General features: G+C 41.4%; 2 protein-coding genes across 4 annotated transcripts in view; one reads left to right on the top strand and one right to left on the bottom strand.

Annotated features, from left to right (window-relative positions):
- The window catches only part of LOC124268836 (E3 ubiquitin-protein ligase HECTD1-like), an 89,511-nt gene extending 73,892 nt beyond the window's left edge, over positions 1 to 15,619 (bottom strand). Inside the window, 1 exon segment of the mRNA XM_046703853.1 lies at positions 15,062 to 15,619. Within this exon segment, the coding sequence (XP_046559809.1) occupies positions 15,062 to 15,201 (140 nt within the window). The 5' untranslated portion in view covers positions 15,202 to 15,619.
- A 5,235-nt stretch (positions 15,620 to 20,854) lies between these two features.
- Positions 20,855 to 24,861, top strand: part of LOC124268835 — a 32,356-nt gene continuing 28,349 nt past the window's right edge. The window contains exons 1-2 of one of the 3 annotated variants that reach the window (XM_046703851.1): positions 20,855 to 20,930; positions 21,389 to 21,615. In XM_046703851.1, coding sequence (XP_046559807.1) covers positions 21,403 to 21,615 — 213 coding nt within the window. In that variant the 5' untranslated portion in view covers positions 20,855 to 20,930; positions 21,389 to 21,402. Of the gene's footprint in view, positions 20,931 to 20,964; positions 21,056 to 21,376; positions 21,616 to 24,861 lie in introns of those variants that run through there. The other 2 variants (XM_046703852.1, XM_046703850.1) reach the window with 2 other exon arrangements.

Genomic DNA, 24,861 nt, shown 5'->3' with positions numbered 1-24,861 from the left:
CTCTTGCGTGAAGGTACGATTTTCTGTCGCTGTAACTTGATACGCTAGGCGGGAGTGGGATCAGATTCTGTTAATTTCCTGTCCCTATCAGCGATTCTCGGCGAGCAAACACGAAGGTAGGCCTTAAAATCCTCATCTTTTAGTGAATTACACTTGTCACATCGTTTGTTCCAGTTACATTGTCCAATACAGTCACTGCAAGACGAGTGAGGGTCGAGGGAATAATAATTCGTCTTGCATTGAGCAGAAACTTTCCTTTTCCTTGACTGATTATCAGCTTTCCCCATGATGTTAGGGTGAAATAATGTCCCTAATATACAGCACGTCCACACAGTTGTGCAACAAGAGAATGACCATTCAAGGTAGTCACGTGGGCAATTAGTGGAGCATGCTGCAAGCTTTATTAGGAACTAGGAAGCTAATTAAGGAGAGCAGCATGGAGTGCACGGGCGAATGAACAAGGAGGCCTATGGAAAAAAGTTAACAGTCCTTCCACTAAAAGTCGAAGCAAGAGAGAGAGGTGCAAGTCGTGAGATAGGATAAGTTTAAAAATTGGTTTGTCTCCCAGATCTTAGAAAATAGATTTAAAATGAAGTCCAACTCAAACAGAATGACTAAGCAAGTCTTGACTGCAATATAGACAAACTTTATGGATAACAACTTCTTTTATTTTGTGAGTGCGATGTTTCAATACAGATCCTTGTACCACTGTCAAGCAACAAAAAATTGACGTTGCTTGACAACGGTATAGGATTCTGTAGCGAAACATCCCACTCATGAAATAAAGAAATTGTTATCCATAATGCTGGTCTATATTGTACTTCCCAACTTCTTGACTGCCTTTGCTGTAGGTTGTTCTAGGCTCTAGAAATTTACTTATTTCCATTTTTAGGCATTTTCAAATAAGGAAATCTGAACTTTATATCTAGGATGGAGTACTAGTTTGTATTTGCTGGAGCAAGAATTACAAACACCATGTGGCAGTTTCCCAAATAGTGAATGAGTGAGTTTGGTTTTACACCACTTTTAGCAATATTCCAGCAATATCATGGCGGGGTACACCAGAAATGGGTTCACACATTGTATCCAGTTTCCCCAACATCCACAAGTGACATGCAGCAGGAACCAATACCTGATACATATGAAGGTGGTAAGATAGTCTTCTCATCTTTCTCAAATTTGATAGTTTCATTCAAATTAGTAACACTGTTGGAGTATTGTTTCACAAGGCCTTCACTTCTTTTCAGCATAGTTCCAAGCATTACGAAGCATGAATCTCTGCGAAAATGTATCTGGATATACGGCCTACCATGCTCAGACTGGTATCTATCAGTTTTATGAATGTTAATTTTTTTCATTCTTGTCTAAAACATTTGGTCTGCTTGGCTCAAGTACATGAATTAATGTTTGCATGCTTTACAACACAGATGAAAATTTTAGTATTTAATGAAAGACTGACTGACTGAATTTGGTTTTACGCCGCTTTTAGCAATATTCCAGCAACATCACGGCGGGGGACACCAGAAATGGGCTTCACACATTGTGCCCATGTGGGGATTCGAACCCGGGTCTTCGGCGTGACGAGCCAACGCTTTAACCATTAGGCTACCCCACCGTCCCTTTAATGAAAGAAGAGGCTAAAGTTGTAACAAAGGCTCAAACATTCCATGATTCCAAGCTCAGAGAGCTGACACATCTCATGTGAGACCAAATGTTTTAACATGTTTAATGGCTATTGTGTCAAGATGGACCAGCTGAAATGGTCATAATTATTTAATTCCTCACATTAATTTTGAAATATAGGTATCACAAGATATCAATATATTTTACTGCATACTGACAAAAGACTGATTTCATGTACAAATATACATTCTCTGAAAGCCATACAAAGCAAGGAATGAAAATGATTCAGCGGTCTTGATAATCCAAATTGTTCATTCTCAGCTCCTAGAGAAAGTAGGAGTATTGTTGAGAGTAGACAAACTTAGCTCCTGTACATGGAAACTCTGCAAAGACTGCTGGAACACTCGGAAATGGCTGTTCAACAAACTGACAAAATGATTGAACTTTATTCACTCAGTTTTGGGACAAAGCTGAAAGGTGATGAATTTATTAAACTTGGTCCATGACATTATAACTCTTTCAAAAATTTTAAACTGTAGCTAGTTTTCATGCCCTCTTCTTGGAATCAAATATTTGTAGCTCAAAACACAGATATACTCCTTGTAAGTTTCTGGTATCTATCAGTAAAATTTGACAGATACCTGGATACCAACACCTAGATTTTTTAAGCTCTCTTATCGCTATGATTGTCGTAAGTTAATTTTAATGTATGGCGCTTACGACTATCTTAGCGATAAGAGAGCTTCGAAAATCTAGGCCCAGATCTTGTGTTTCCCACATACATCGGGTAACCATAGTAACATCAAGTATTGTGTTTGTAACGATGGGACACTACATGTAATTTTATTTACATTTAACCCTGATTTTCTAAATCCCGACTCTTTCAGGGTTTTTTATTTGGTTCCTAGTAGGACACCCACAAGGTTTTTTCTGCTCAAAATATGTCATTGCTGGTATAGTACTGCTAGGGGGGGCTAGAGTGACACTGTCCGGTCACAAACCCACATGGATGTTTCAGGCCAGCACCCAGCACAAACCACAAGGCAATATACTTCAGCAAACTGGTGAATCAGCAAATCATAAGGCACAGGGACAGCTGTTCACAATACACCGTCGCACTAATAACTTGTACTTTAAATATTAGAACAAACATACAACGGGAACAGTGGCAGGTATGTGCTGAATGTAAGTGTGGCTCTAGTGGTCACCCACCACTGACCAGCCAGGCTAATGACCTCCACTTCACTGCAAACTGCAGGGATTGAAATGTACTGAATATGTTACGGTGTGCCTTTTGGGATTAAAACGTGTCAAACAAAAGCATAATTAATGCTATTATATGAAGGCAAAAAAATAAACAACTGTAGTTATTCCTTTTTCCATTTCTGAACAACATCTGTGAAGCAAAATTGATCATAACATTAAGTATTTAGCACTAAGCTTGACTGTCCATCAGTGTTCATTTGATTCATGGACAACAGTAATTATCATGCTATCTTGTAAATTAAGTCTCACATGACGTCACGAAGCGGAGTATTTCATGTACATACAATGCCACGTCTCACTGACAAAAATGTTCCGAATGTCGGCATTACACGTAATACACTAAATCTAATTGTCCAGCACTGAGATAAATAGCCCAAGATCACTAATGCCATCAGTAACAAATCTTATTTTTTTTAAATATCAAGTAAAAAAAATACCGGTAGCACCAACCTTCTCATGTCTCATCATCTGCTTTCTTACGTGTCAATACGTACTCACTGCAATGGGCTGTCGTACATAGTGATATACAGTCAGCTCTCGTTAATCCGACACTCATTAATCCAACGATCACGTTAATCTGACAAAATATTACTGAAACATTTAAAACAGTGATAATTACTCTCGTTAATCCAACATTCTCGCATTCCGACTCCGACACACCAATCTAGCAACTGATTATTGTAAATACATTGTAAAAACATTCGTTAATCCGACAATCAACACAGCCGGTCGGATGATCCGACTGTATACAAACAATCACACAAGAGTGGTTATTAGTGTGTGCCTTACTGGCTGCTTGACACCGACGTCGGTGAACATCACACTTGTTAATTAGGAACACAGGATAATTAATTGAGACGATTTAATCAAGAAATAACAGAAGAGCGAGCTGTATAAAATGTTTACAACTGACATGAGTTTTCGTCACAAGATGTCTGTCACGAGTACACCACCTGCTAAGCGAGCCCGATCATGAGTGAGTGAGTAATCCACGAAACACAGTGACATTATATTTTGTGTACACACAAATGGGTGATGATTGCAAATGGCTTCGGTAAACAAACATTTCATTCACAAGTGGAATATTAGGTATTTTCAATTTGCTGAATCAATGAATAAAACAATCAGTGAGTATACAAAATGAAATCATGCATTTAAAATATGATTTTCGCCGCACTTCGCTTATATCCACGAAACAAGGTTATGCAAGTGTATTTAGTTGTGGTTTCATATACTGGCAAACAAAGGTAAGTTGAGCACCGACCTGACAACTGACCTGTATAATTAGCATATATGAGTGCTGCCCACTGGCGCTTGCCATTGTTAGCGAAGGGGTCCCAGGTTGTCCGCGATCAAGGGTAGTACGACTTGCTATACCAATGTGAGAGTCTTATGAGCAAGGAGTGTGCAGCTACGCGCAGAATCAATTTCATCGTCATGCAATGCACTACATCTGCTCTACCATTCACAAACCAAGTGAGTTTGCTCATTGCCGTGCACCGCCTACTCCTCGGAAACGCGTTCTCTGCACTGGTCCAACTTATCCTTGTTTGCCAGTAGTAACCAATACAATAAGGCATTGTTAATAAACTGATATTTTTTATAAGTGTGCCGCCAATCAACAGGAACCAATCTTACCAGTTACTGTATATTACCGTAGATAAGCCGAATTTTGAGGACCAAATATTTTTACTTTAAATAAATGTGCACTCAGCCCTAACATATAAAGAACTCATACTGTCTGGGTTATCCACGCACAACCTGCCACTTCACTACCTACTGTCTGGGTTATCCACACACAACCTGCCACTTCACTACCTACTGTCTGGGTTATCCACACACAACCTGCCACTTCACTACCTACTGTCTGGGTTATCCACACACAACCTGCCACTTCACTACCTACTGTCTGTTATCCACACACAACCTGCCACTTCACTACCTACTGTCTGGGTTATCCACACACAACCTGCCACTTCACTACCTACTGTCTGGGTTATCCACACACAACCTGCCACTTCACTACCTACTGTCTGGGTTATCCACACACAACCTGCCACTTCACTACCTACTGTCAGGGTTTCACTACCTGCCACTTCACTACCTACTGTCAGGGTTATCCACACACAACCTGCCACTTCACTACCTACTGTCAGGGTTATCCACACACACAACCTGCCACTTCACCACCTACTGTCAGGGTTATCCACACACACAACCTGCCACTTCACTACCTACTGTCAGGGTTATCCACACACAACCTGCCACTTCACTACCTACTGTCAGGGTTATCCACACACAACCTGCCACTTCACCACCTACTATCAGGGTTATCCCACACACCTTCCCTTCACTATCCAACCACACACAGGGTTATCCACACACCAACTTCACTTCACTACCTACTGTCAGGGTTATCCACACACACAACCTGCCACTTCACTACCTACTGTCTGGGTTATCCACACACAACCTGCCACTTCACTACCTACTGTCAGGGTTATCCACACACACAACCTGCCACTTCACCACCTACTATCAGGGTTATCCACACACAACCTACTCACTCACTGGGTTATCCACACACACAACCTGCACTTCACACAACCACTTCACTACCTACTGTCAGGTTATCCACACACACAACCTGCCACTTCACTACCTACTGTCTGGGTTATCCCACACACAACCTGCCACTTCACTACCTACTGTCAGGGTTATCCACACACAACCTGCCACTTCACTACCTACTGTCAGGGTTATCCACACACAACCTTCCCCTTCACTACCTACTGTCAGGGTTATCCACACACAACCTGCCACTTCACTACCTACTGTCTGGGTTATCCACACACAACCTGCCACTTCACTACCTACTCAGGGTCAAGGGTTATACCTACTGTCAGGGTTATCCACAACCTGCCACTTCACTACCTACTGTCAGGGTTATCACACACAACCTGCACTTCACTACCTACTGTCAGGGTTATCCACACACTACCTACTGTCTGTCAGGGTTATCCACACACAACCTGCCACTTCACTACCTACTGGGTTATCCACACACAACCTGCCACTTCACTACCTACTGTCTGGGTTATCCACACACAACCTGCCACTTCACTACCTACTGTCAGGGTTATCCACACACACAACCTTCCCCTTCACTACCTACTGTCAGGGTTATCCACACACACAACCTGCCACTTCACTACCTTTCATCATAACTTATGATTGTGTTTAAGACAAATTGGAACAAAAACACATCTGATTTGACACAACTGGTTGACAATAGTGATTAGTAAACTGAGAGCAGGGACCAAACAATCATGTCACACAACCATGGATTTGATCAGATATTTTCATAAACTTCATTTCATCTGAACAAAACAAAATATAATTCTAGAATTTCATATCTGGCCTAAAACAGATATTTTTTAGTATTCTATGAACAAACAGCCTACATGAACACAGACAATATCACTTTAATCATGAAGGTTGAACCTGCTGTTGACACTATGAATAGAACCAATGTCTTGATTCTGTTATTCAGTATCTTGCAATGAGCTGTAACCATGGCTATTCAACAACAGGTGTTGTCTTCTCCCACAACAGCTTAGCTATTCGGCAATGTACATACAGCCTTCAGTCTTGTGTCAATCACTTCTAAGAAAGAAGAATGATTATAGGATAAAAAGGGCACCATTACTGACACTGTTACAGTTCCTTATCAGATGTAACATGTTTGGAATAAACATGAAATCTTCCCTACTTTGAAAAAATATTTGTCTCTATCACTAATATTCCAGCTTCAGACTTGCCTACCCCTTTTAAAGAAAATAGTAAGGCAGGTGCCTTTGATAGTAGGTATGTCACAATACATAAGTTTCATGAATCGATCCGTATCACGATACCCCTGTCACGATTCCATACGTATCACGATACCTATTTTTGCGTATATTTAGTTACATTTTGAACATTCATATTACATATTTTATAATTGTCCATGAAAAGAACAACATTTTTTATTCTCAGAGGTTAAAAGGTCTAATTTCCCATCTTTGTGCATGAAAAATAATCATTTATAACTCTCATAACATCAAAAAACATGATATAATTGCAACATGCAAACGATGCATAAACATACTTAAACGATACTTTCAAAACTAAATACTGATACAGTTTTGAATGTATCGATAATTGTATCGTCTTTGAAAAAGTATTGATGTATCGTGGCATCCCTATTTGATGGTAAGGCATGTTAATGTCAAGAAATAAAGGAAAAACATAGCTGGTTAAAATCTTAATATAGTGTTTAATAGCCAAATGTGGTGCCGATCTAATTATAAATAATCTGGACTTCAGTGTCAACAATTTACATGACTGATCACCATGAATAATAATTGTGATTAGCAATGGTCAAAACCAATCTTCGTTATTAATCATATATATCAAAACATACATTCAAAAATTAAGAATTTCTGACCACAGCACCAATCAATGGTCAACAAAATTAATCCAATAACCTAACAGAACATAACTCATCATGATAGTTACGGTAAAGAGACACATTTGTTTTTAGCTATGAAACTGGCAATATTTAATTCAATTTGTATTAATAGTTTACCTATATTTCATGAAGTCCTTTGTGAGGTGCAAAAAATGTCTCATTAATTAATAATTAGACATTATGTTCTGAAGTTTGACATTGCCAGTTCTCATCCTGTGATGAAGTTATTCATAGCATAGCACGTGTTTGCGAGTATTTGTATTGCAGTATCTACCGCTGTTATAAAGCATCGTGATATTCATGTTCTCTGTTAAATTATTTTTTATATGCTTATAAAAGTTTCTGTTAGGTGATTTGTAAATAATAAGGAAATATGACTGTTGATGAAAGAACTATAAATGAATGAAATGAAAACAATCTGCATTCACAATGACGGAAAAATATCTACAACTGTCACTTCACGTTGATGTAAACAGGAGCAGTTCCATGTCCCTCCCTCGCTATTATACATTTTAGCCAATCAGCAAGCTCACTTCCTGGATACGGATATGGCGAAATGGAACACCCAAAACTGTCCTAGAGAAAGAAATGAAAATGTTTTCTTAAAGTCTTTCACTTTGAAATAAACTTTACCATCACTGTAAGATGCAAAGATGATTTATTTATGTTTATGATGCGACTTTTGTTTTTCAGTACTTTATGTACCATAAATGTATCTGTAAATAGCAAGGGCATGCCTTATATCTAATATTCTACCATGTATTTGTAGAAGTCGTAAGGAATTTCATTATGATCGTAAGGTCGTAATTTAGCACCAAAAATAGTAAGTATTACGCCCAAATCGTAGGGATAGGCAAGTCTGCAGATTTATGATATGGATTTTACCTACTGAAAACACCAACCCGCCTGCAAAAGTGGAGGTGGCCGACCTTCCAAGGTGTGCAAGTGGAGATGGTGTGTTGATCATAAGACTGACCCTTACAGTCCCAGGTGTAAAAGTGAAGAAGGTATGATGCTAAGGCCGACCCTCCAAGGTGTGAAACGAAAGTGGAGGTGGTGTGTTGCTGATAAGGCCAACCTTCCAAAGTGTGCAAGTAGAGATGGTGTGTTGCTGATAAGGCCAACCTTCCACAGTGTGCAAGTGGAGATGGTGTGTTGATGATAAGGCCAACCTTCCACAGTGTGCAAGTGGAGATGGTGTGTTGCTGATAAGGCCAACCTTCCACAGTGTGCAAGTAGAGATGGTGTGTTGCTGATAAGGCCAACCTTCCCAGGTGTAAAAGACGAGATGGTGTGTTGCTGATAAGGCCAACCTTCCAAAGAGTGCAAGTGGAGATGGTGTGTTGCTGATAAGGCCGAACGTCCCAGGTGTAAAAGTGGAGATGGTGTGTTGATGACAAGGCCAACCTTCCCAGGTGTAAAAGACAAGATGGTGTGTTGCTGATAAGACTGGACCCTCCCAGGTGTATAACTGGAGGTAGTGTGTTGCTAAGGTCGACCTTCCAAGGTGAACAAGTGGAGATGGTGTGTTGCTGATAAGGCAGACCATCCCCCTGGTGTAAAAGTGGAGATAGTATGTAGCTGAGAATGACAACACTCCCAGATATAAAAGTGGAGGTGGTGTGTTGCTGAGAATGACAACACTCCCAGGTATAAAAGTGGAGGTGGTGTGTTGCTGAGTATGACAACACTCCCAGATATAAAAGTGGAGGTGGTGTGTTGCTGAGTATGACAACACTCCCAGATATAAAAGTGGAGGTGGTGTGTTGCTGAGAATGACAACACTCCCAGATATAAAAGTGGAGGTGGTGTGTTGCTGAGAATGACAACACTCCCAGGTATAAAGTGGAGGTGGGTGTGTTGCTGAGAATGACAACACTCCCAGATATAAAAGTGGAGGTGGTGTGTTGCTGAGAATGACAACACTCCCAGGTATAAAAGTGGAGGTGGTGTGTTGCTGAGAATGACAACACTCCCAGGTATAAAAGTGGAGGTGGTGTGTTGCTGATGACAAATGTATAAAGTGGAGGTGGTGTGTTGCAACACTCCCAGGTATAAAAGTGGAGGTGGTGTGTTGCTGAGAATGACAACACTCCCAGATATAAAAGTGGAGGTGGTGTGTTGCTGAGAATGACAACACTCCCAGGTATAAAAGTGGAGGTGGTGTGTTGCTGAGAATGACAACACTCCCAGGTATAAAAGTGGAGGTGGTGTGTTGCTGAGAATGACAACACTCCCAGATATAAAAGTGGAGGTGGTGTGCTGCTGAGAATGACAACACTCCCACATATAAAAGTGGAGGTGGTGTGCTTGTAATCCTGCCAATAGACTTTGAGAACCTGCATGCTTCTTCATCCTCTGCAGTAGGTAATTACATAATCTTTATTTCATGATGGGATCAATATGATTAATGGCAAACTTAGGAACAGAATGTAAACATCAAGCAAACTGGAAAAGACCATGATGATGGACAGATTGGACTTCAACCTATGTACGCTACTAATGACATTCTTGTGCAACTCACCATTTCCCAGCACCTGTCACAGTATCACATAACCAAGAATGTCAAAGGTCAACGTGAGGTTGTATGAAGGTCTGACAAACCCATTACTAGATACTGGTAGGAGGTCAATGCCGCAGGAGTGCCACCACATGCATAATAAAGCTTAACACTGTTACAACTCAATGAATGCAGTCCACACCAAGAGAAACCTATTATCTTACTCAATAATTATAATGAAAGATATGCAAAAGATCACACCAGAAACCTTATACACACATTCACTGAAAACTGTACATAGCAACACCATACATGCTTTACATAATGAAGGTGTTCAGACTCAACATGGCTGTGCTGTATGATATGGTTAGTGGGTGAAGTAGGTGAAGTAGGTGAAGACAGTTGGCCCCTCGTGTTGTGTATCTTCTTAATACACCTGTTAATCAGCAAATGTAGTTTTTACGGATACACAAAACATAAGGTATTAGTTATTGTATACGCAAGGTATAAATAGTAATTTTTTGCAAGAAATACATCTGGCCCTTTAGCAAATATTACCATAAGGAGTGTATACTACACCATTTCATAGCTTTAACCTGTTTAGGGTGATGACCAATATCAGAGCTCTCATACCAAATTGTAAAATGGTATTACTCCAACTTAGTCCAAGAATCTGTAGAATCTCCACTGCTATATTTTATGGTAAAACTTGTAACCATGGCACCTGAGGAATGTTGGTGGAAGAACCTATATCAATGGTACCTGAAGTATATTTATAAAAGAACCTGTATCCATTGTGCCTAAAGCAAGTTTATGGTAGAACTTGGAACCAAATCAGCCGGACAGGTTTACCTACAAGTACAAGTACCACTGTGGACAAGTTTACCTACAAGTACAAGTACCACTGTGGACAAGTTTACCTACAAGTACAAGTACCACTGTGGACAGGTTTACCTACAAGTACCACTGTGGACTGGTTTTCCTACAACTACAAGTTCCACTGTGGACAGGTTTTCCTACAAGTACAAGTACCACTGTGGACAAGTTTACCTACAAGTACAAGTACCACTGTGGACAAGTTTACCTACAAGTACAAGTACCACTGTAGACAGGTTTACCTACAAGTGCAAGTACCACCGTGGACAGGTTTACCTACAAGTACAAGTACCACTGTGGACAAGTTTACCTACAAGTACCACTGTGGACAAGTTTACCTACAAGTGCAAGTACCACCGTGGACAGGTTTACCTACAAGTACAAGTACCACTGTGGACAAGTTTACCTACAAGTACCACTGTGGACAAGTTTACCTACAAGTACAAGTACCACTGTGGACAGGTTTACCTACAAGTACCACTGTGGACAAGTTTACCTACAAGTACAAGTACCACTGTGGACAGGTTTACCTACAAGTACAAGTACCACTGTGGACAAGTTTACCTACAAGTACAAGTACCACTGTGGACAGGTTTACCTACAAGTACAAGTACCACTGTGGACAGGTTTACCTACAAGTACAAGTACCACTGTGGACAAGTTTTTACAAGTACAAGTACCACTGTGGACAAGTTTACCTACAAGTACCACTGTGGACAAGTTTACCACAAGTTTAAGTACAAGTACCACTGTGGACAGGTTTACCTACAACAAGTACCACCGTGGACAAGTTTACCACACTGTGTGTAACAGGTTTACCTACAAGTACAAGTACCACTGTGGACAAGTTTTACCACTGTGGACAAGTACAAGTACAAGTACCACTGTGGACAGGTTTACCTACAAGTACAAGTACCACTGTGGACAGTTTTCCCTACAAGTACAAGTACCACTGTGGACAGGTTTACCTACAAGTACAAGTACCACTGTGGACAGGTTTACCTACAAGTACAAGTACCACTGTGGACAGGTTTACCTACAAGTACAAGTACCACTGTGGACAGGTTTACCTACAAGTACAAGTACCACTGTGAACAGGTTTACAAGTACCACTGTGAACAGGTTTACCTACAAGTACAAGTACCACTGTGGACAAGTTTACCTACAAGTACAAGTTCCACTGTGGACAGGTTTTACCTACAAGTACCACTGAGGACAAGTTTACCTACAAGTACCACTGTGGACAGGTTTACCTACAAGTACCACTGTGGACAGGTTTACCTACAAGTACAAGTACCACTGTGGACAAGTTTACCTACAAGTACCACCGTGGACAGGTTTACCTACAAGTACCACTGTGGACAGGTTTACCTACAAGTACCACTGTGAACAGGTTTACCTACAAGTGCACGTACCACTGTGGACAAGTTTACCTACAAGTACCACTGTGGACAGGTTTACCTACAAGTGCAAGTACCACTGTGGACAGGTTTACCTACAAGTACAAGTACCACTGTGGACTGGTTTACCTACAAGTGCAAGTACCACTGTGAACAGGTTTACCTACAAGTACAAGTACCACTGTGGATAAGTTTACCTACAAGTACAAGTACCACTGTGGACAGGTTTCCCTACAAGTGCACGTACTACTTTGGACAGGTTTACCTACAAGTGCAAGTACCACTGTGGACAGGTTTACCTACAAGTACAAGTACCACTGTGGACAGGTTTACCTACAAGTGCAAGTACCACTGTGAACAGGTTTACCTACAAGTACAAGTACCACTGTGGATAAGTTTACCTACAAGTACAAGTACCACTGTGGACAGGTTTACCTACAAGTGCACGTACTACTTTGGACAGGTTTACCTACAAGTGCAAGTACCACTGTGGACAGGTTTACCTACAAGTACAAGTACCACTGTGGACAGGTTTACCTACAAGTACAAGTACCACTGTGGACTGGTTACCTAAAAGTGCACGTACTACTTTGGACAGGTTTACCTACAAGTGCAAGTACCACTGTGAACAGGTTTAGCTACATGTACCACTGTGGACAGATCTTGCTGGGTTCAGGTGTTGCTATACTGCGCCATGTTTGCTTAAGAGGCAAACACACTGACCATCAGATACTTCCTGGCCATTTGTTTAACACCTGTTCAGTTCTCTTCAAAATAGGCATGCACACAAACAAGAAAGTGTACAATAGTATCACAGCACAATTTCCATGATATACTGAATTTAATGAATTTCAGTCTTTGCATCACAGAGTCATTGCTTGGTGTGTAAGCGTTATGACAACAGACAGATCTACTTATGCATTGTATCTCCAATGAACAGGATTCTGTGTCATTACACAGTTTTTTAATCATATCAAACATTGATACAAATGGTTTTAAGGATAAAACAAACCAAAAACAATCACCACAAGCACATACTTCACCATTTTCACAGAAAGATTTTATCCAAACATAGTAAGGAAGAGCCCATTCAGAATTCAAGCACACCCATCAAGAATCACTGATACAGAAGACTGGTTGCATCAAGTGTTACTTAGATAACCTTTTTCGTTTATTATTTCTGTATTCATGGTATTTGTCAGGGGATATAATATCTGGAACATGTGGAATGTCAGCCCAGTCCTTGATATGTGCTAGATGCAATAATCAGCCCTGAGTGAATACATGATGTGAACAGATACTTGGACAGTTGGACATGCTGAGGGTAATAACCATAATAACTTTGGGCCTCAGACTTTGAAACAGCAGAGGTGCAGTTTATGGGTGTGAAAACTGCAAACAAAGTCTCCAAGCAGAGGTAAACCACTGAAGCCATGAAATGGTTGAATTGTTGAAGTCTGGCATGTACAAACAGCAAAGCAATCTGCACTTATGTGCAGAAAAGATAGACATCAGTCTTCCAATATTCGAAGCTGAAAGCAGTGAATCAGAGCTTCAACTAATATCTCATAATTCCTTACACAATTATATGGTAAACACAGTGCCTACAATCTTGATAACATCAACAGTTTCCCCTTGTGCACCTGATACAATCATTCAAAGTTTAAGTGCACAACACTATTTTGCAATGGACTAGGTCATGGTGCAAAACGTAACAATATATAGTACAATTCAAAATATATATTAAAACCATGAAAACAATGGCATCTCAGTAAAATGTCACCATACAAAAAACTGATCAGAAAAAATGGTACCTCACCCAAAGCGAAAAACGGCTCCTACTGAGAGGTGAAAACAGTACCTTACTTTTTGGCACCTGGGTTTCTAAATGCACCAAATATATTAACAGTAAGTCAGAATCAGACGCACAAATAATTGTGAAATGTTAAAAACTACATCAGAACCTATTGTGGAAACATTACATCTTTTGACGTTTTACATGAGTACTTTCACAAGATCAAGATGACACTGTCTTCAAAACCGTCAGATCCAGCAGTCAGATCACTATTCTTGACAACATCGTATATATGCATGAAGACAAAAGGAATCAACATGTCCACTTTGTTTACAATTTTATATCTTATGAAACCAAGGACGTAAGAGTAACAAATGTATGAAACAATCACATATAGTACATTTTGCCATCTGTGTTGCAATTAGATGGTGAAAGTGACCATGATGGTTAACTATGTCATGTATTTAATTCAAAGTATTAAAATAATTATAAGTGACAATATCAAATGCATATTAATCAAATCTTCCGTGTTGTTTAAATCTATCAGAATAGTGAAACACGGTAAAATTGAAGGTGAAATGTAGAGCACTCAAACCAATGAATAAAGCATATATACTACTACATAAATTGTTCTTTATAAAAAACATGAGCTACCATTTTTACTCAACATTCTGCATGATCAGAAGACGTTTTATCAGAATAATTGATGTTTTAACCTGCTAAAATTGAAGTGTTGCAGAGGTACTGTTTCAGCCTACATCCTCTAGTAAGTAACCAGAAAATTTCTTATTGAGTTTGATATCCAAATCAGATCAAATTGCATGCTTACAGACTCAGCAAGAACAGGATGTCATGGATACTGGCATACACACACACATAAATTGAAAATCCAAAACAATTATTCAAACAAAAGCAATAAAATTTCTATCATCATATTATCTCCCATATATCCACTAACTATATTTTCTGGATTGGAAATATGACGCAAAACTAATTTTAGAATACACGTATGTTTTCACCTTATGTGAACTACCAGCTGATCTGTGCAAGAAAGTGTTTGGTGTGTCCAACAAAAAAGAAATATTATTTACCTTTCAAAACATCTATCCACATTATCCGACATCAGAAGCAGCATACACAGTTGTTCTAGTGCGATAAGCTGCATATCTCTCTCGTCTCCTTGGCCCATCTGTAGCCATTCTAACAAGGTTTCTGGATCTACATCCGCCATTTTGTTTCCTCTGCTCGAGAAAAACCCACCAAAACAAAGTACTGAGGCGAGGTTTGAGGCTGGTTTGGACGGTTATATCCCAAAGAATAAACACAATGTACACAGAAGCCTATGAGAATAGGCTACTGTCAAACCAGTTCGTCAGATACGTCCATAATATGCGTAGTACGATGTTTCCCCAGACGATACTTTTGTCTTTCCGTACTATCGATGACTCGTCTGACACTGTTCGATCACACTTCCTGCATTGATATTCGAGTTTGGTGACTCCTACGGCGAACCGTAGGTTGTGGCCACCACCCTGTATACTTATCCCGATAAAGGATAACACCTGCCTTCATATAATCATTGTAAATGCAGAAACTGACAAATTATAATGCGTAAAGGGGAAATCCACGAACACTGTGCTGAGAAATGCAGCCTCGATCGGAATAATTTTGAAAGGTGAAGGTCAATTTCATTTGAAGGTGAAGGTTTGTCTATACGGACAGCACCATTATAATGTATCTAATAAACACAACTCACAAACATTACGCGTGACTAAATACGATTACGAGTGACTAAAGTCTACTGCAAAACAAATTATATGTGTTTTTACTTTATATAAGTATTTCAATGCAAAAATAGATGCCAAAAGTTGTATGTAAATCCGTTTCAACTATTTATAGTTGGTAAAAATGATATCCATAGAGACGCATGTGTGTTTCAACTTTCAGCTGCATTCAAAGATTACTGAAGTTGAAACACATGTATTCTGTGTCTGCTGGAACTACCAAACAATACTCGTTTACGACCTGAAGGTTGCAACGCTTAATGTGTAAGACATAATTCACCTCTTATACTGGCTCTATTTCAACCTGGTCATCACGAGTCAATGTCTTTCAACGAAATAATATGTTTCCACACATACAAAAAAATGTCATTAGATTGTTACCATCAAACTCCGAACCTGAATATGTTTCAAACTTTAAATACACCCGATGTGGTGGTCGTAGTAGCTATTGTAGAATTTATAAAGTACATGTACTGCCAGGCAAAGAGCTAGTCGGCCTGTCCACTGGGTGAAGTCTGGTTCTACTAGAGGCTTCTCAACACAACCATGTCCTTATTATCAATCCTTTGATAATGAGTGCAGTACGCGAGTGACGAGTCCTAACAAACACATGTCACGTTCACAACGTGACGTGCTGTACTCTCTGTTACCTAATAAGGTAGAACAGCTATTGTATATTTTACGAATGCTTCAGTGTGTTAATGCGATGTTACTAATACATATATAACTAAAACGTAAGAATTATTATCACCAACCAGTCCACAATCCACAGGCAACAGACTGGTGGTCACATGGACGCTGTGAAAATAGAAGCTAAACATGGAACGGGGAAAGTCACGATATTGCCTCGGAGTTTTGTAACAGAACACGCCCAAAAAAGAAAGTAATTCTATTAATGTTGTACAACATGTTAAATAACAACGTGTTATAATTTGACACGGCGTATATTTCTGGGTAAGCGGTTATCCAGAGAAAGGTTTACCTACGGACTTCTACAGTCAAACTAAGGTTGGATCAGGCGACTGGCAGAGGATTGTTAATGTTAGGGAGATTTTGATGTCTATCGTTTTATACGACACATGCGATTTATAGATATTGATCTACTACCCTCATCACATTCGTAGTATCATTAAAACACCCAACAGCCCGTTGAACGCTGTTGACTATGTGCACATTAAACTCCGTAATTCCGGGGTTAATATGTCCTGCTATCACACTGTGGCCACTTCAGCCCCCCGTTTACCGAGGTCGACAAAGTACAGCCGTACAGTCGGAGCGACCCGAGTGGATCCGACTGCGCCATGTTACAGAGGCAGTGTTGCTTCCAATGATCAGTTGGTTCCGATGTGCATGTTTTGCTCTTGTGTTTGTTTATCACTTGCGAAAACACATTCTGAGCGGTTTCTCAGATAGGATCTCGCGAACAACATCAGACGAACAGCGTGGAATCAACGTGTTTCCTTTGCCTATGATTAGCTGTCCAATGCATTAAAGATGACGTTGTTTAGGAATTAATATAAGGTATGATCGAGTGAACAAAGTAGCCCTTGGAATCGAGATGATCAGAACATTCCATATATATATTTATATATATATATATCGGATCGTGAGAAAGCTACCCACAGACCGGTCCAGTTCGCTGCATCAGCTGACACAATAACAGCAAGAACTACCTCGAGAACTGTATACCGCATGATGAGTTATTCTAGAACGACTCAATGTTTCGAACACTGAGAATATCAAGGGATTATAAACAACACACCACGGTTGTATTAAAATGTTTTCAATACGCATACCCACTACAGCCGTAAACATACACTTTAAACCTGAATCAATACCCACTACAGCCGTATACACCCACCCCACTCCTGTATTGATACCCACTACAGCCGTATACACCCACCCCACGCCTGTATTGATACCCACTACAGCCGTATACACCCACCCCACTCCTGTATTGATACCCACTACAGCCGTATACACCCACCCCACGCCTGTATTGATGCCCACTACAGCCGTATATTACTCCACCCCACGCCTGTATTGATACCCACTACAGCCGTATACACTCCACCCCACGCCTGTATTGATGCCCACTACAGCCGTATACACCCACCCCACTCCTGTATTGATACCCACTACAGCCGTATACACCCACCCCACGCCTGTATTGATACCCACCACAGCCGTATACACCCACCCCACTCCTGTATTGATACCCACTACAGCCGTATACACTCCACCCCACTCCTGTATTGATACCCACTACAGCCGTATACACTCCACCCCACGCCTGTATTGATACCCACCACAGCCGTATACACCCACCCCACTCCTGTATTGATGCCCACTACAGCCGTATACACCCACCCCACTCCTGTATTGATACCCACTACAGCCGTATACACCCACCCCACGCCTGTATTGATACCCACTCCTGCACACCTGTATTGATATCCACTACAACCGCATTGATACCCACTACAACCGTATACACCCACACCACACCTGTATAGATACCCACTACAGCCGTATACACCTACTCCACACCTGTATAGATACCCACTACAGCCGTACACGCGTATACACCCACTTCACCCCGGTAGTGATATCCACTACAGCCGTATACACCCACTCCACACCTGTATTGATACCCAATCCACACCTGTATTGATACCCACTACAGCCGTATACACCCACCCCACCCCTGTAGTGATACCCATTACAGCCGTATACACCCACCCCACGCCTGTATTGATACCAACTACAGCCGCAATGATACCCACTCCAGCCGTATACACCCACTTCACACCTGTATTGATACCCACTCCACACCTGTGTTGATATTCACTACAACCGCATTGATACCCACTACAGCCGTATACATCCACCTCACACCTGTATTTACACCCACTCCACACCTGTATTGATACCCATTCCACACCTGTATTGATACCCACTACAGCCGTATACACCCACCCCACCCTTGTAGTGATATCCACCTCAGCCGTATACACCCACTCCACACCTGTATTGATACCCAATCCACACCTGTATTGATACCCAGTACAGCCGTATACACCCACCCCACCCCTGTAGTGATACCCACTACAGCCGTATACATCCACCTCACTCCTGTAGTGATATCCGCTACAGCCGTATACACCCACCCCACGCCTGTATTGATACCAACTACAGCCGCAATGATACCCACTCCAGCCGTATACACCCACTTCACACCTGTATTGATACCCACTCCAGCCGTATACACCCACTTCACACCTGTATTGATACCCACTCCACACCTGTGTTGATATTCACTACAACCGCATTGATACCCACTACAGCCGTATACACCCACCTCACACCTGTATTTACACCCACTCCACACCTGTATTGATACCCACTACAGCCGTATACACCCACCCCACTCCTGTATTGATATCCACTACAGCCGTATACACCCACCCCACGCCTGTATTGATACCAACTACAGCCACAATGATACCCACTACAGCCGTATACACCCACTTCACACCTGTATTGATACCCACTACAGCCGTATACTTCCACTCCACACCTGTATTGATACCCACCACAGCCGTATACACCCACCCCCATACCTGTATTGATACCCACTCCACACCTGTATTGATACCCACCACAGCCGCATACACCCACCCCCACACCTGTATTGATACCCAATCCACACCTGTATTGATACCCACTACAGCCGTATACACCCACTCCACACCTGTATTAATATCCACTACAACCGCATTGATATCCACTACAGCCGTATACATCCACACCACACCTGTATTGATACCCACTAGAGCCGTATACACCCACCCCACGCCTGTATTGATACCCACTACAGCTGTATACACTCACTCCACACCTGTATTGATACCCACTCTACACCTGTATTGATACCCACCACAGCCGTATACACCCACTCCACACCTATTGATACCCACTACAGCTGTATACACTCACTCCACACCTGTATTGATACCCACTCTACAACTGTATTGATACCCACCACAGCCGTATACACCCACCCCACGCCTGTATTGATACCCACTACAGTTGTATACACTCACTCCACACCTGTATTGATACCCACTCTACACCTGTATTTATACCCACTCCACACCTGTATTGATACCCACTACAGCCGTATACACCCACCCCACACCTGTATTGATACACCCTCCCAACAGATTCTCGGTTTATCGGCGACGTTTCAGAATAATGTTCCGGGTTGATTCACAGGTTGAAAAATATTAACAGGTAGGAAACCAAACAATACCAAAGAAATGTGCTGTAAGTAACAATTGTATCATAAACTTAACTAAGTTCACAAATCAATACAAATCTCTAGAAAGATACTGCCTTGGTATTGAAGAAATAGAGCGGCAGTACAAGTTGAGAGGTGATACAGTATTGGAGCATCGAGTACACCAGTATAGACAATGGTGGTCATATGCATGTCTCAGTAACAGAAATCCAACTCGCAACTACGACAAGAAAAGGCCATCATATACAATGCAGGTCTTCTGGTACCTTGAGATGTAATCTGAGGTGAGATGCAATATCTAGCTCCAGTTATAAACCTAAGAGAAGGATGCTAGAAAATTCTTGATGATTTAGGAATAAGCATTCCAGATCTTCATGCCCAATCTATTAAGTGGCACTCATTGCAATAAAGAAGTTGACTATCCATAAAACTTGGTTTCCCTTCACCAATCTAACTTCTAAAATGCCTCTTAAAAGATGTTATATTGTTGTCAAAGATGTTATATTGTTGTCAAAAACATACTGGAGTACAGCAAAATAAACGTACGCGAGCATAGCGTCGATGGCAAGTACTCAAATGGTGTAAATAGCATTTCCAGCACTGTTCCAAGGTATTATTTTCATGTTTGACGTTATCAGGGTGCTGTTGTACAAAGCGATCTTAGCGCTAAGGTGACCGTAACTCCCATACCTTAACATAGACTTAGGTAGTCTTTGCGCTAAGGTTGTTTTGTACAACGGCACCCAGAGCTATGGAAATTTTGCTTTATGACGACACATACGTCGTGACGTCACAGAATGACGTCACAAAAGTAAACGACAGTCCTATGGCAACATTGAACAAAACGTTCTGTTTACAGATGTTGACCTACATGTGAGTAAAGTTGAGTGCCGTGATTGTATACATTGTGCATCGTAGCTGCATGCAGCTTTTGTCTGAAACCTTTGTGTTAGTGTCTCTGTTCCAGCGCCAGTGTTCTGCTAAGTACCCTACTATAGGTATGAACATAATGCATTCGATCTACACCGGACACGTCAGCCATTTTCGTGCCGCTTCGGTCAATTTATTATATTTATTAGGGTTATTGTGAGGGGTTTAGTGTTAGGGTCCTAATCCAATACAGTAAGTAGGTGTCCGATGTCATACATGTGGACCTTTTTCCCAGGAAGCGCTGCCAAGTCGAACCCATTAGAATATTTCAGAAGATGTGTAGACCCTCCACCACTGCAGCCTTCTGTATAACAGAGAGTGTCAGAAGGGCTTTGTTCTTGGAAGCATATTAATAATAATAACGATATATCGAAAAGATATATTTCCAGGTATTGTTGCAGAGGGTGATCATGAAATGATGTCTGACCCTCCTGACACGCCCCCTACACCCGAACCCACGACGAAGCTGGGAGGGGCCGACAACAGGACTGAGGTCGATGTGTACCGTAAGGAGAGGGATGAGGCTTTGGAGGAGTTGACCAAGGTCAAACAGGATCTGGGGCAGGTTAAGAAGAGGCTCGCTGACCTTCAGATGCTTCAGGAACTTGAGAAGGAAGCTAAGGCAAAGGTACATTCGGGTCCTCTCGGATTGTTTGGTTAACCTCATAATATGTTGGCATGCAACATACGTCCTGATTATTTCTGTTGTGTAACGTGACATTCACCTAGTTAGTCCAGTTCCTATATGGAATCCTGCTATGTGGATCGTTTTCTAAAAGTCTGATGGAATGAACAATGCCTCGTATATAGACGCCTTCACTGCAGTATTAAAGACGTCATAATCATTTGCCCAATGACCAGTATAAAACGGTTAGGAGGACCAGAGACCATCTATTATATGGTCTCTGGGACGACAAATACATAGATGTATATGAACAAATTTCACATTTTTTATGCCACATTTGGTTGTTTATATATGAGAATGCATCATAATTGAAACTGTAAGCATAGATTAAATAGTCTTAGGAAAACCAAACACAGTGAAGAGCTGCACCGAAGCCTTTATAATGGCCCGAGTCGTAATATTCCGTAAGGGAATAGCCTCTGGAAACACATGATAGTAAACGTGTATTGATTGCCTGAATATTTTTATGCAAAGGACTAACAAAGTCGATGAAGACCCTTCTGAAAAGCTCTTGAAAACTGAGTCAGTTTAGTTTTACGCCGCTTTTAGCAATATTCCAGCAATATCACGGCGGGGGACAACAGAAATGTCTTGAAAACTGAAACAACAAAACCCTTTCTACATCTGTACATTTCCGTAGAAATTCAGCAGTATTACAGCAGTACGACGCGGTCTGCAAACAATCGAGTCTGGAGCAGACAATCCAGCGATGACACTATGAGATACGATGACAGATCATGTGTTTATGAATCACTATCAAATAGTGATGACACCAGATGTTCGCGATATGGTGAGCATATCCTGCCGGTGACACCCGTCACAAACATATCCTCGTCATTTGTTCACCTGAAAATATTCGGGAACGTATAGTACAAGTCAAAATAGGGAATTGCATTGGATATCATTTGTCACTGATGGAGAAAATTCTGAAGTTTCTTCCACATGTCCACCATAAAACCTTTTGAAAGCGGTACTGAGACTGGAATGTTGTAACCTTGATCGAGCAACCTTTGGGCAAAAGTGGCATGAGACTCTTTGAAATCTTGGTAAAAAGGGCATGGTCGATTGTACAGTTGTGAAATGTAAACACCAAAGGCTGCAGCTGCTGCAACACTGCTCGACATGAAGGGCGAGTTGGTTGTTGGAACACTGCTCGACATGAAGGGCGAGTTGGCTGTTGGAACACTGCTCGACATGAAGGGCGAGTTGGCTGCTGGAACACTGCTCGACATGAAGGGCGAGTTGGCTGCTGGAACACTGCTCGACATGAAGGGCGAGTTGGCTGCTGGAACACTGCTCGACATGAAGGGCGAGTTGGCTGTTGGAACACTGCTCGACATGAAGGGCGAGTTGGCTGCTGGAACACTGCTCGACATGAAGGGCGAGTTGGCTGTTGGAACACTGCTCGACATGAAGGGCGAGTTGGCTGTTGGAAAGTTGAAATCATCCCTTTGTCATACGGCCTTCAGGAGATTTCTCTTTTTACTGTGAATCCGTATGCATAGATCAAAATGTGAACACTTTATGCGGTCTAATTTGTCTCCATCATTCCAAGTTCAGGTTTCTATTGTACAAATCTATGTTAGGTAACTCCGATACCTTCACACCGACTTACGACTTGACTTACGTAAACCAGTGGAAGAGAAATGGCGTTTTAATGGTTGTTGGACAATGCTAGAACATTGATATACTAGAAGGTGTTAAGTTAAGCTTCTTGACCAAATATCTGGTTTTGATTTTGCCAACCTTAACAGAAACATTTTCACTCAAATGCGTACAAACAAGATCCACAAGAAGAGGAGCACAGCTGTGCCCATGGGGATGCCTCTTTCTTGTCTAAATGTTTTATACCAAGTTTACGCTGATGTTATCAATGAGGAAGTTAAGCTTGTCACACAGTGTTTTCACAGTCCATCTCCGCTGACATTTACTTTCATTTCTGATAAATCACCCTTAGCCTCTAATGATAGATTTTGTCACGCGGGATAGTGGTGTACAACATTGACAAATGAAATGTTTTGACAGAACTGAACTCGGTCCGTTTCTGAGATTGTAAACAGAATCCTCATACATGTAGTAATAATAATAATAATAATAATAATAATGGCACTTATATTGCGCTATATCCACGCCATGAAGGTATGATCAAAGCGCATTGCCTCAAACGATGGAAACAGAGGCAGTTGAGTTCTCCACAGTGGTATGAGTTATGTATCTTTTAGGTATAGTGCTTGAAAAGGTAGGATTTAAGACTGGATTTAAAAGTTTCAAGAGATGGAATGAACTTCAGTGATTCGGGTAGAGAGTTCCACAGAATAGCGGCTGAGACAGAAAAGGATCTGGAGCCGAAAGTTTTAAGTTTGGTGACAGGCACCCGAAGGAGCTGTTGTTGACTAGAGCGTAGAGTTCTTGAAGGGAGGTATGAGACAGTCAGATCACTCAGATAGGCAGGTCCAGTACCATGGACAGCTTGGTAAGTGAGTGAGAGTATTTTGAAAATGATTCGCTCAGGAATGCGAAGCCAGTGAAGCGAGTTTAGCACTGGTGTAATGTGTGCCTTTATGTTCGTCCGAGTGACCAATCTGGCAGCATAGTTTTGGATGTGCTGCAGACGTCTGATTTGTTGTTTGGTGATTCCATAGAGCAAACTGTTGCAATAGTCTAATCGAGAGAATATCAGAGATCTCACGAGGGAGGCAGCTGCGTCTCTCGTCAGCAAATGTCTGATGGCACTGATGTTCCTCAGGTGGTAATGACTGACCTTGAAGCAGTGGCTCACGTGATCTTCCATGGATAGCGAGGAGTCAAGGTACACACCGAGGTTCTTGACAGATGACTTGAAGGTGATGTCAGCTGACCCGATAGACAGATGATCCAAAGTACATTTCCGTAACCTGGATGGAGGTCCAAACAAAATCACCTCCGTTTTGTCTGAATTGAGTTTCAGCTTGTTCTTTTCCATCCATGTACTGACATCAGCAATGCACTGTTGCATTGCATGTTTTGCTTGTCTCAAATACTTTCTGTGAATGTAGAGTCCTTCCTTGCCAGTATTAAGGATTACGGTTTATCTTTGAGAAAACGATGTTATGGTATATTTACAGGACCCAGCAATATATGTCTCTCCTTGTACCGTCTTATTGGGCTGTGGAATCCAGTTCATAAGAATGATGGCCATGTGTACAGGTT

This window comes from Haliotis rubra, unplaced genomic scaffold, assembly GCF_003918875.1.
Source record: "Haliotis rubra isolate DU_JTF1 unplaced genomic scaffold, ASM391887v1 Scf140, whole genome shotgun sequence".
Lineage (NCBI taxonomy): Eukaryota > Metazoa > Mollusca > Gastropoda > Lepetellida > Haliotidae > Haliotis > Haliotis rubra.
Note: the sequence above shows the minus strand (reverse complement) of the source record. Positions and strands in the feature narration are given on the sequence as shown.